The 13,670-nt window shown below is 38.6% G+C and overlaps 1 protein-coding gene across 1 annotated transcript; it reads right to left on the bottom strand.

The window, feature by feature from the left end:
* On the bottom strand, positions 1-2,876 carry cdkn2a/b (cyclin-dependent kinase inhibitor 2A/B (p15, inhibits CDK4)). The gene is made up of 2 exons (XM_018695710.2): positions 2,450-2,876; positions 1-1,065 (listed from the first exon to the last, which is right to left on the bottom strand). Exons 1-2 carry the CDS (start codon positions 2,570-2,572, stop codon positions 814-816), a joined length of 375 nt encoding a protein of 124 aa, XP_018551226.1. The 5' UTR covers positions 2,573-2,876; the 3' UTR covers positions 1-813.
* Positions 2,877-13,670: the final 10,794 nt, after the last annotated feature.

Below are 13,670 nucleotides of genomic sequence, written 5' to 3'. Positions count from 1 at the left end.
TTGATTCTGTTTTTCTTTTTTAATTCTCCGGTACCTAACAGCAAATCAGTCTGCAGACATTTTGTGAAGCATAACGAGATTATTTTTTGCTTATAACCTACTTCCTTCCTTCATACACTTCAACTTAATCTTAAGAAGTGACATTTTATTATAAAGTGCATATAATAACCGAGATGAGGATATCACTACAAACAGGAAGTGGGACTCCATGTCTGTGCAGCACAGAGATAATGCTTACAGAACAGTGCATCAGTTAAAGATAGTAATGTTCAAATGTGCAAAAACATTTCCAATGGCTTCTGTGTTAGGCTATTTGGTTAAATATTTTACATGGAAAGCTATTCAAAATGTAATAATCTCATTAGGTTTATGACAAAACACGAACCATAATCCTACTTTAAAATTACAATACTGTAAAAATACGACAGTAAAACTGTACACTGTAGACTAGACTGGATTGCTTATATGTTTGTCGGAGTATTTCTGCGATAAAACGGAAGTTAAGACAGAAGTATTGTGTTAATGTCGCTCTGAGCTTCGGTACTGAATTGCCCGAATCGTTATAACAATACTGTACTTATATCTCGTGTTATTTGTCCTATAAGCGACCCTGTGCCTATGGATCACCCTGATTTCGTTTAAAATAAAAATAAAGATATCTATTCAGCTAAAAACAGACAAATAAATAAAAATGCATTTACAGCAGAGCAGTCTCTGCGTGATTTAGGCTGCAGGGCCTCCTCAGGCCCCGGTTCTCAGAACCCTGCGCCCCGATCCAAAACAACAAAAAATCACAGCATCACAGATATATTTTTACAGAGACTCCAGGAAAGCTACCACATCTTCACGGCCGTATTTTGCGGCCAAATCAATAGGCCGACAGTCTTTATTGTCCCTGGCCTGTGGGTCAGCCCCGTATTCCACCAACAGCCGCACAGTGTCCAGATAACCGGTCCTGGCCGCGTCGTGCAGCGGGGTGTCCCCGGTGCTGCAGTCCACCACGTTGGGATTAGCTCCGTGCGTCAGTAACACCTTAGCCACAGGCGTACTCCCCATCATCATCACCTTCATAAAAATATATAACCGTGAGTTAGAGATCCAAATCGAATTAATTTGATTATTCTATAAAAACAAAAATGATGCATGAAAACTTTGTAAATACCCCCAGGAGAGCATTAAACACCAGAGCGCACTGACCCAATAATTATTTTTACTCAGTTTTCTCCCACATAATTATTATGACTGTGTGTTTGCGGATTTGTTAATACATGTAGTAAATCATATTTAAGTACCTCGTCATTCAGAATTTATAAACTGAAGCTTCGGATTAAAAACGACCTGTAAAGCGACTTAATGAATCACAGAACCAAGTTCAGATATTGCCCCATGTGAACTACAATTTACTGCATTTGAACTACCGTTGCTGAGTGGAAATATGAAAATAACAATCCACAGTACTGAAACACTATCCCTCACTGAACGCACCTAAGCCATGCCATGCGAAAGTAAAGTCCAACATCACATACTGACACGTCCAGTATTACTTGCGCAGCAGGCTTGTTAACACTCATTACAACTTCAGTTTCGTTTTCTTTAATCTGAATCAGAAATTATATTTTATTCAACTGACTTGAAAGGAAAGGAGAGTTATGTTTTTCCTCACAGTACAGCACAGATCACTACAGGAAAGTTCAAATGTAGCCCGTCAGCTTTTTGAAATGTGTCAGCCTTTTTCAAAACTTTACTGAAGATGTAAAAATAAATTCTTTATATATATATATATATATATATATATATATATATATATATATATATATATATGAGAAACTGTTCTGATGTTAATGCTGCTTAGTTGTTGCTGTAATGGAGAGAAAGAACAGGATATGTCTCAGATGTATGTGATATTTTTTGTGTGAATTGAGAAGTCACTTATGAGGAACTGGAAGCATTATTGTGGTAAGAATATTTCTTATAGGCTGGTCCTCACCTGTAGTTACACTATATTTAAATATATCGTTTGTGGCCTGATTAAAAACAAAGCAGTGCGAAAAGGACTGATCCAAAGTCACTACATATAACATGAAACTCGTTCAGGAATCTAAAGGCTCCATAAATATGAGCGGGTTTGTTTCATTTAGCCTTAGCCTGATGAGAAATTCTAATAGGCTACATTAACTCGAAATGAAAGCTGGATTGGGTTTTTTTTTCACTCGAAAACAATAAGCCGAAGTTTGATACACAGAGACTCACGGGACTGTGCGTCATTTTCAGATGCGTCGCTTTTTCAGTCGCTTTTTTTTTTTTTAATCTTAAAACTGCGCGCTGTAAAAACTCCCTCCCATATGGACAGCTCTGGTTGTCATTAGAGGAGGTTTATGATATAAACTCTGCTCATGAAACAGTAGAAAGGACTTTCATCCGCCGCTGGAGCGCATCTGCTGACACTGACCTGCAGAGCGGTTCGTCCGAAACAGTTCACCCCGTTAACTTCAGCTCCTTCCTGCAGAAGAAACTCCACAGCTGCCGTGTTCCCCTTCGCCGCGGCTGTTGTCAGATCATCCCCGAGAGTCATCGTTGTCTCTGCAATTCTGCAGCGATAACCTCTATAACAGATTGCTTTGACAGGTAGCTTGGTGCCTTGATGCTTATTGGAGGAAAAGGGAACGGCTTAAAAAATATATATAACGAAATAAAATAAATAACAACAATAATCACGGTTTGGTGTAGAGGTGTGGCGGATGCTCTTCAACCGTTCCCCGGGTGGTCAGTTTGTCCGGGCCACCGGTTCTCTCGGTCGGGTAAGCGCACCGTGCATTGCCTGTCCGGCGGTCGGGTCGGTCGCTCGGTGTATGCCTAGGCTTGTCTGTATTTTGAATGGGTGACGTCATTGTCTGTTGCTGCAGTGGCTCGATCGTGCGCATGCGCCGCTGCAACTGGTGTTTTGACAGCAGACGCACCACTTTTTGTTTCCTCTGCTGATCCTGGATCCTCGAGTATGTGCTTCTCCGCAGAGCTGCGAGATGACGGAAGCCGAATTCGACAAAAATCCCAGCAATATCAAACTGTTTTTGGTGTAAGTTAAACAAATTAAGCCTGTTACATTTACTCAAGTAGCCCATTTAACTACAGTTGTACTTTCCTTGAGCATTTCATGACACATATTTTGACAACCTTAGTACTTTTGACTACTTTAGTACAGATTCGGTTTAACAAAAGGCTATTAAATACAATCAACAAATGAAATTATGACATGTTATTAGAGGTTAAGACTTCACTTTGAACCAAGTGGGAAATTCACAAGTTACCCAGCAGTGTATAAAGTTGTTAGAATTGGCCCACCTTTATCAACTGCAACATTTTAAGTGATGTACACATTAATACATCAATAATTAGACTACAATCTCTACATTATTCTGAGATGGGCGATTCTGCATACATACATTTACTTTTACTAACTTTAAGTGTATTTTGATGCTTATGATTTGTATTTTAACTTAAAGAAACATTTTATTGGAGTCTTAAGCCTGGAAACAGCAGCTGACTAAACAATCTCACCCGAGGTCCATTTAGTAACAGCTCTGGAGCTTTCAGTCGTGTCCTTATCTTCATCAATAGTTGGAATTTGCTCAGTTGTCATGGAGCAGATGTTCAAATTAACTTTTTTTTTTTGCACTGAACTGTGATCCAACATTATAAGAAGCTCAGAAAAAAGGAAATTTGAGGCCTATTCATTATTTATGGTCATCGCAAAACGACAAGATGATATAACAGCAGAAATGGTCACATGGTAGAAAGAAAATACTGAGATGGAGATTAGCCCTTATGGCAGTTGTGCTTCAGTGTTGCATATTCACAAGCAAATTTTTATTTTAACCACTAAAAACCAGTTGACATGCTAAACTTGGAGCTTCCCTGGGCCCCTGGAGTCCTGGGACTCCGGGGCAGTTGGATGGTTTGCTCGGTTGGTAATCCAGACTTCCTGAAATAAATAAACTGTAAACGAAAGACTGACAAATATGACACAGCAGCTGTTTTAGGCCATCTGCAACAAACTGGAACAAACAAAACTAAAAATTGGGTCAGTTTTTGCTGAGCAGTCTAAAATAGACTTTTAATAGGGTGCTGTTTTCGACAGCTGATTTGTGGTAACAGAGTAGTGGACCAGATTTGTCATGTCAACAGATGCCTTTCACCAAATCACTGGAATGCCTGTCTCTCCCCTCGATGGAAGAGACAGCAGCTATTATTGTGTGTAAAACAATGGCTGCTATATGGGTTTATGTATAAGAAATATAGAGACAAAGGTAATAAATGTCTCATAGTGAAACTATAATGTTATGCCTCTCCATTGTTGAACCTCCTTAACCACTTTTAGAAATGATGGAAGAGAGACAACCACACAAAATATCCGTATGCAAGGCCTCTGTTGGGAATGTGACGTGTAATTGATCAGTAAATGAAATGTGTGTTGTGTGAGATGAGGATAGACAGACTGATTGTTTGGCAGAGATGGAATAATGGTCACCAGCTATGCCACTCTATCAAAATAAGATACATCACGTTTTCTATCAGATTGAACAAGAGATGACACTGGGCTGTTAGATTAGAAGTGTAGCCTCTTGAATGTGATTCATGGCAGCATCTTACTTTTTAATTAACTAGGATTAAAAGTTGTCCAGGATTCATTTGAGAGAAATATGTTAGCACCCTATTTTATTCAAATCAGCACTGATTTGCAAATGGCTGGCTTGTATGCACCCAGCGTGGGCTGTGTGGTGTCTGCTGCAGTCGAGTGTCAGGCATTTGTCATCTTACTTTTGTCATTACAAAGTGCAACAGGACAAAAAACTGACATCCTCCTCAGATAAGAACAGGCCAGTCTTATGTCTCAAAAGTCTTATGGTAAGACATATAATTCTGATTGTCAGCATGGTTGTGGGCAGTTGTTTAGTTCCTGATTTCATTCTTCGTATGAGTGTTGTTGATGATGTTGCATTCAGGGTGATGCATAACCACACATATTAAAACTGAAAATTTAAGTTGTGTTTATAAGTTTATGTAGTCACTTAAGGAGGGAATCGACCATTGTCCAAAGCTTTAATCATTTCATTTAATCAGCTCAATAAAATGTGATCCAGGATTGACTGAATCACATTTTATGAAACACCCCCACACCCCTCCCCCCAACCCCTTTACACACACACACACACACACACACACACACTTAAAAACAGATAACAACCTGTTTAATCAGATCCTTTATGTGTGTAAAAGTAGGGATACCACAATGTATCACAAGTGAATATTCTGCATTTAAATCAGTAGATATCAATTAAAAACATATAAATTTAGTTCTCATCATGCAGCAGGATGGCAGGCTATGGTTATGTTCTGTATTATTTTATTGTATTATTATTATTATTATTATGCATTACTGCATAAACTGTGTTATTTTTAAAGCCGGATGTGGCTCATTTGAACTACTCTTCAGATGATCTACATGGTATTCTGGATAGTTCATACTAAATACCACTTTATCACGTATATCATCACTTATATGTGAAATTTTAATCTGTAAAGTAATTATAACAGTAACCACAGGAGTAAAAAGTCCAGTGTTTTGCACTGAAATGTACTAAAGTAGAAAGCAGCTTAAAATGGAAACTCTCACATAAGTGAGTGTGTGTCAGGGCAATGAAATGATTCAAATTATTGATTATCACATGACTTCCCTACTCATCAACAGTGAGCTGACTTGATATGTCACTAATTTTAGTTGCAGCTCCAGGAGTGTTGGGTCATACAGTCAACAGTAATGGAGTGTGGTGGTGTGTGTCAATAGCCTTAATTCTCAGTTTATCTGTGTAAATGTGAGAAGACCTGTGTGGAATGTGTGTTTGTCTCGGGGCTCACAGCCTGTCGCGATGGAGGCAGTGTGGGTGGAGGTGTGTTGGTCTGGAAGTCCCCTGTGTGCGCATGCATGTGTGTCTGTGCGTGCTTTTGCGTATGTGTGTGTGTGTGTGTGTGTTTCGTATGAGAAAAAGGGCACTGCGAGTGATTACAGACGTTATGGCTTATGGCTTTTATGTTCTGTTTAAAGTATGGAAGAGTAAACAGGTCACAATTTTACACAGTAAAAGAGGGACTTTGTAGGGGACAATTAAAGCTTGCTTTTAATAACAACCAAGGCCAGCATCAAACATGTCTTACTCGGCGGTTTTTCTTTGTAGGGCTTGACTTCATGACATCAGTGCATTTGGAACGTCCTTTTGGTCAGAAAAATGCTTTAGGAAGAAAAGTCCTCCTCTTCACTGCTAAATTTAGCAGCTTAGTTTGGAGGAAAGTGGTCAATAGTATGTGGGCATCATTGTAATCTGTCAGAGTTATATGGTGTTTTCTCACAGAACCTCCTCACAGTTAAATACCTCAGTGTAGCACTCAGTGTTTTGATGTTACAGCATATGGCTTCCTAGAAGAATGAATGAAACTTTTAACCTGATTTATTATTGTTTTTTTCCTGTATCTCATCATTCACGCTTCACTCTGTACCAAATTGTGCTTTGCATGCTAACACCTCTATGCCGTCCAAAACCACTGTCCTCGACAGCTGAGAAGGGGAATACCTACGCTCTGATTCCTGCCGAATGAAATCACCTCCTGCTGACTGTTCATTTGAAATCCCCCTTTTATTACTTGTTTTAAATGGTTTTATTGTCTGCCCTTTTGATCGCTAAAAGAATCTAGTGCTTGCGGCTTTATAGATTTACACAAATATAATTATTCTGATTACATGCGTTGCCACTAAATCTACTTTAAAATGCACAATTTGCAGCGACAGGACACATTCAATTCTCTGTAACATGCAGGGTTTTTTTTCTTCCTCTCTCTACGCTTTCTCTGTCATTTCCACATCAAAGAGAAGGCTTGTGGATGATCAAATAATATAGTATAAGTTTAAATATTGTATTTCAACCTCTTCAGAGCAGCCTTAATGTAAACACATTTAGCCAAATGATGAGAAGTACGCCTTGGTTGTGCCTCCACCCAGTGGTATTAGCAGCCACTAAGAAGCTAGTTTTCTATAAGTCATGTAGAAAAACACTTCTGTTGATAACCTCTCATTGCTGGCAAGCAGTTCTACACGATATGTGGTATTTCACTGTGCTGTGATGAGTAGAGGCCCTGCCCTACTTACACCCTGTCCTTTCACATTGTTCTATTTTTAAATGCTTATGCCTGATGTTATTTGTGTCTGGTGAATTAAAACGATTAATATAAACTGTTCCCAGACCTGCGGTGTATCTGCGATCGTCACACCGAGGGTAAATTGCACAACATTTCAAAGAGGTTACGTGTTATGGTTCAGTTTGACTCATGTATCCCGAGAAGACCTGCACACACTGATCCAGCCCTTCCTCTGCTATTTGCAGACTTCACATTACATCAAAGGCACATTGCAAACTATGACTTAGGTTAAACACACACAATTCAGTATACTGTATTGCTGATAAAGCCTTTGTTATGTTGCCATTTTTTTTGCTTTGAACTCCTCTTGTCAGAACACTTTCCACGAGCAGAGGGATAACAGCCAGACAGAGGGAGTTTGTTTTATACTTGAGGTTACTTTTTAATACCCACATAATTGATCCATTCATTCAGTCATAATTTGCAATTAATCTCGAATTCTTTCTTCTTTGCTCATCTTGCACATTTGCCAAAGTTCAGTAGAGGAAATCATATTTCCTCAACAATTTACATTTGTAATGCTGTGTTGCAATTCTTAGTTATCTAATAGTGCGGAATGATTAAGATATTTATCGATGAGGAAGTGGCCTCATACATGTAGATCAATGAATCCTTTGTGTTTCTTTTTCGAGGCCAGTTTGACCTTGGTATGCTTTTTGAAACTCAGTGGTTAAAGTTCAAACCGTTTGTTGATGGTTTGGTACAAGACATTTCCACTGGTTTCTGCACTGGATCAGAGAGGTTTCATACTACATGCAGTTTTATGTAAAGGGCACATATTCACAGCAGATGCTTGTCTTATATTTAATAGTAACACCACAGCACATATTAGATTGAAAGGCCTCTTGGCAAATTATTCTATAAACAGACTAGTCTCATTCAATGAAAAAAAAAAAAAAAAAAATCTCTTAATAGAAATCTGGATATCACCCTGCAGTGCGCTATTTTGTGTTGTGATGCATTACATTTTAATTTAAGCTGTTCAAATCTAAATAGGACATTCATCACATGCTGAAGATTTTTATCCCAAGATAATTTAGAGAGATGCATGAATACTTTATGGCAAATCAGCCTGATAATTCAGTGTGTGCTGAGTGTAAATGACAGTGACACATTTGCCATCCACTCTGTTATATTTTAATATACATTTTCCTGCATCTGTTGTGCTCATTAAGGCACTAAATGTCAAGCACGATGGAAAGGTTATCCTCTTGGTGAATGCTGAATCATACTCTCATGGTAACTGAAGTGGTTTCATGTTTCTGTAAACATCTCCAATTTCACATGTTCTTACTAATTTGGTGTAAGACGATGGCGTGATACAGAACTTCTTAATGTTTCTGATGGTTGGCTCCAAATGTGTTTTCACTTCTAACAAAAATAAGCCTGTTATTATCATGTTCATGAAAACTGAAAGCTAGCTTTTAGTGGTGTCTTTTGAAAATGGCTTCTGGTCTTTCTTTGTTGAGAGTAAAAAGTATTGATGGTTTTATACACATAATAATTCATAGTCTTTACACCCATATAGTATGTGTGGTGTTTGCTTGTCAAACACGGAAATCCCACTGTTTGTGTGTGATTTTGTCTGGTGAGCAGAGCACTGTGGACAGTAACCGCTCAGTGTAGCATGCGCGCGCGCCATCCTCGGCCTCATTTCATCTCACACACACACACACACACACACACACACACACACACACAAAATCAATAAGCTGTTTGCGAGTGTGTCAGAGGCATGTAAGGCCACAGATTTTCAGGGACTTGGTTGCAGATGGAGAGCAGAGCGTGGAGTCAGGGAGGGAGGTAGCTGAGAGCACTCATGCTTTGCTTCTGCTGCCGTTTTCTTGTTGTGCCAGTCACATGCACACGGAGCAGCCACCGCCCACATACATATGACTGTCTTGAGCCACTGGTCCACCTCGATAGATATGCTGAAATAGATAAACAAATGGAAAGAGTGAGAAAGCACAGAGGAAAGAATTAACTGTCAGAAGGCTAACATACAGTTTTTTACAGAGGCTAAATAGTTGACTTAGTTTGCTGTAACAAAGAGTCTATTGTACATTAACAGAACGTGTCTGCCTGGGGTCAGAGTTAGGGCACATGCTAATACTGAGATGTTCCTTTATTCTGTCCGGAGATATTAAAATGTACTGTATGGTCAGTTTACAGCGGTTTATTTTTCCAGGATGTGGACAGGATGAAAACAGACTCCTACAGCCGGGGTAATAAAAGCAGCATTTGAGTACTTCCATGGTTGGATAATGATTAACAAGGAGGTGACATCATCCCTCCTTATTATGACAGTGATTACTGGCAGCACCTTAAGATTTGCTTACACAGACAAGAGCAGTGGGCCTTATAAAATATTATAACCTAGACGACACACGCAGAGGTATTGTGTCAAAAAAAATAATATATATATATATATATATATATATATGAAAGCATTCACCAGAAGAACTGAACTCCTTTTCTGTTTTATTTATGATAACTCATCAAGACTAATTCTCATAGGGCATCTAGTCATGACAGTTGTCACATTGTGGCTTTTCTTAAGATCAATTTTAGGGCATACATACATTGAATGTAATCAGGTTGTTAAGCAGGGAAGCACCAGGGATAGGTCTGTAAAGAGGAAAGTTGTGGGTGACTCAACACATAAACACTGGTCCCATGTCATTACTATGCAACCTCAAAGTCAGCTTTTTGTATATTTTCTACACTTTAATTATGTATAATTATGTATAATAATTTTATGTTGATTAAAACCTGTATTCAACACTGTAAAGTTAAAAACATGGATCTCCACATACAACATCTTTCAAATAATTGTAGCATTTTTTTTCCCAGTGTGGCGGATGTAAAACCAAGGGAAAGAAGATTCTTGAGCTTTTTCTGCAGATTGTTATATCAGATCAGCTCTTCCTCACAATGAGTTCCGGCCAAAGCTAGTCATGTCCGCTCTCAGAGGTGTGTGGGTGGCCAAAATGCCTTCATGCTCAGCTGCAAACCAGCATGGTTTAAATCTGTGATATTAATAGGGAATAGAGTAAGGAGTGAATAGAAAGTTGAAAGTGTACGATTCGATGATGCTACAGAATTGTGTTTTATGATAGTATTCACACTCCCACCTATTATTAGAGATATAAAAGGACACCCGGTATACTGGAGAGATGATATATAACCTTGATAAAAGGTGAGCTCCAGCAGAAGTGTTTGCTCTGTGCTAAGGGTGAGGTCAGGTGTCTCTGCCTGTTGTTTTTCTTGCCCTGAGAATTGTAACTCTGTTCTTTGACTTCTTCTTTGAATCGTGAAGCCACTCAAGGGAAAGTTTTCAGAGATGCGCTTACTGAATGGATTTGAGATGATTACTCAGTTGAGATACAGTGTGATCCAATTCTGGTAGACCTTAAAAATGCTATCAGATGCAGAGGAGGTGTGGATAAGAGGTTTATTAAGAGGCTGGAAAACACCATGAATAAGTAGGTCCTTTTCACACAACCATTACATAGAACATTTAAATAGTCCCTAAGCAATATTTAAGAAAATTATACCTGAGTATGTCATAAACTCTCTATCAGACCTGAAAACATAATTGTAGTTAATTACCTGCTTATCGCTCTGAGCAAAGGTTCCTTGTTATTGTTGGGCCTGAAAAATGAACAGAAAGAGAAACCTATCAATCTGAAATGAATAACAGCACATGATAAGCCAGTGTTAAGTCACAATCATAGGTTTCATACCATTATGGTGACAGCTGCAATCTTCAATGACAGACCTTTGCTTTTTGATAAGAGGAGCGTGCTTAGATGAGTTTAAAAGGCCCTTACAGGAGTCATTACAGTTTAAATGGCGATGACCTTTATGATAATTGTTTTTCCGTCTTTGGCCTAACTGTTTATTTTGTGGAATTTTGTTTCATGTCACCACCAGGGGGCAGACTTGATTCTAGAATTAAGCATGGACATGGATTGATTTGCAGTGAAATGTTAGCCTAACCTGCTTGGATGTATTCACAGTCCTGTGGTAAATACAGGTATGATTATGGACTAATTATAATGTGTTAAACTGAAGAAGAGGGACTTTCACAGAGACCGGACAAATAGAACTTGCAGCTACCATGTGCACAAGGTTTGACACATAATCCCAAAAGGCTTAACCTCTTAAAGCTTATTTACTATAATTGAACATGATATAAGACTGTAGTCTATTAGATACTTTCACATTTGTATCTTTCCTCACTTTCTTTTCACCCATTTTGTCACAGTGAATAATGTAGTTATTGGCCATCAGAATGAATAATTGCCAGTGCCCAGTGAACAAAAGAAGTGTGAGATTATTGGGACCAAATGTTAGATGTTGAAGTCAGCAGAGAGGAGATAGAGGCTGCGGCTGTGTGGTTTGAGTTGCTCTCAGACAGATAATGTGTGTAGTCACCCCACCCTCCCTCCCACATCAACACCATCCCTCTGGGCAATATGAGACGTCTGGGAGAGCAGAGGGGTGAAACTAGAGAGATGGCGCAGTCACTGGCCCATGTAATAGAACGATAGAGGAGTGTGCCCACATGGACATACACACACACACACACACACACACAAACACACACACACACACACACACACACGTTTGTAAGTTACATGTGAATATGCTGAGCGGTTTGATTTGCCTGTGTTCAGACAGCAGAGGAAGCAGCAGTCCAGCATTAATTTTGGCAGTAATTGTATTCTTTCTATTAGTTCTCTGTGTATTTTGCTACACATGATTATGGTTTTTCTGGGGGGTTAATTTAGTTGTAACAGAATAACTTTTCCAAATGAGAGTACAAAGTGTGTCAGAGCAAATACAGCTCAAACAGAAATGTCAAAAGCAAGTGGGACTGCAACTAATGACTTCTTATTTTTGATCGCCTGATTATTATTATTTTTTAAAATTACCAATTTAGTCTAGAAAAAAATATTTAAAATGCCCATCACATGTCCCAGTGCCTGAGGTAATATCTTTAGATTATTTATTTTTTAGTACAGAACCCAAATATATTCAATTTGCATTGGTATAAAAGAGAGAAACTGAGCAAATCATTGTGATAGACAAACTGGAACCAGGAAATGTGCCTGTTTTGACTGTGAAATGACTTCAGTGATAAACAAGTACATTATCCATACTGACTTAGGAAATAACAAGTAACACAACAGAAACTGTAAGTTAAATGGTTACATTTTACATTGAACATTCATGCTAGAATAAATAAACTGAATGGTCTAATTATTTGTCTCAGTTTAAGTTCACTAAAAGACTTGACAAAAGCTGTATTTCTGTGAGTTGGACAGGTATTATATGAAACATAGCTGGATTTGGAAAGTGTAAATATACATGGCCTGAAAGGTACAGACAAAGTTTAGAGTATTAATGTTATACAGTAACTTTAGCTTATATAAAATACTCATATGACCTTGCTTTACACCTACTCAGCAGTGATGCCAGAACAAGAGTAACACATAAAACAAACAAAAAATTTGACATATACCTGTATGGTATCATATAGTTTCTGTGCACCCACTAATAAATTGTTTCCATTGGTACATAACATGGCATTAGCAAACCATGATCTTTATTAAAATAATAACTAAAGTGAACACAAATGTGTAGTTTTGCAGACAGAGTGCTTTAAGCTGCACAAACATGTATTACCTGGGGCTTTTAAATGCAGGGTGGGAATAATGCCCTGCCCACAGGACGGTAATTTCTCAGTGTTTGGCAGCCTCCTGTCATGTGATCTGCCTGTCTCCAACAGGACTGGACCAAACACCTGTTGTCAGGAAGCAGGGAGGGGAGAGATCTCTCATTAGGTACTGCAGCATTATCATAGCAAACATGTAAACACATGCATGAACGCAAGCAAGCAGACATACAAAGACATGTCTACCTGTCTGTCTCTAGCTTTCTGTCTGCCACGCAAACTAGAGTAAAAAAATAATGTTTGCCACTTTCTTTCACCAGGTCCAATCAATTTACCAAAATCTCTCTCTTTAAAAAAAAAAAAAAATTAAGTCATCAACATTTCAATTTGAAAATCTTTTAAACCAGCTGGCCAACAGTGTAACATTCACATGACTAAAACGAACAAATACCTCATTGTCTGAAGCTGCATGTGACAACAACACTGCACACAGTTTGAGAGGCAAACAATCACACAAAGACTATCCATTGGCATACAGTGAAGAATATGTCATAAATCATTGTTAACTTCTAATTTGATCACTAGTCATTCCACAACTGTCCACCTGAGGATGAGGCTTCCTGTTTACTTCTTCGCCACTAGATGGCACTATGCTGACAGCGATTTCCCATCTCAGAGCACACTGACCTTATTCCCTATCTATCTAATTACACATTAGACCTGTAATATGCCATTCCACATC

Source organism: Lates calcarifer, linkage group LG5 (assembly GCF_001640805.2).
Source record: "Lates calcarifer isolate ASB-BC8 linkage group LG5, TLL_Latcal_v3, whole genome shotgun sequence".
Classification (NCBI taxonomy): Eukaryota; Metazoa; Chordata; class Actinopteri; family Centropomidae; genus Lates; species Lates calcarifer.
Note: the sequence above shows the minus strand (reverse complement) of the source record. Positions and strands in the feature narration are given on the sequence as shown.

Excerpts from the sequence above, each read along its gene's own strand:
- cdkn2a/b (XM_018695710.2), bottom strand. The coding sequence starts at position 2,572 with ATGACTCTCGGGGATGATCTGACAACAGCCGCGGCGAAGGGGAACACG. Across the intron at positions 1,066-2,449 it reads TCGGACGAACCGCTCTGCAG|GTGATGATGATGGGGAGTAC; the intron begins GTCAGTGTCAGC and ends ATTTTTATGAAG.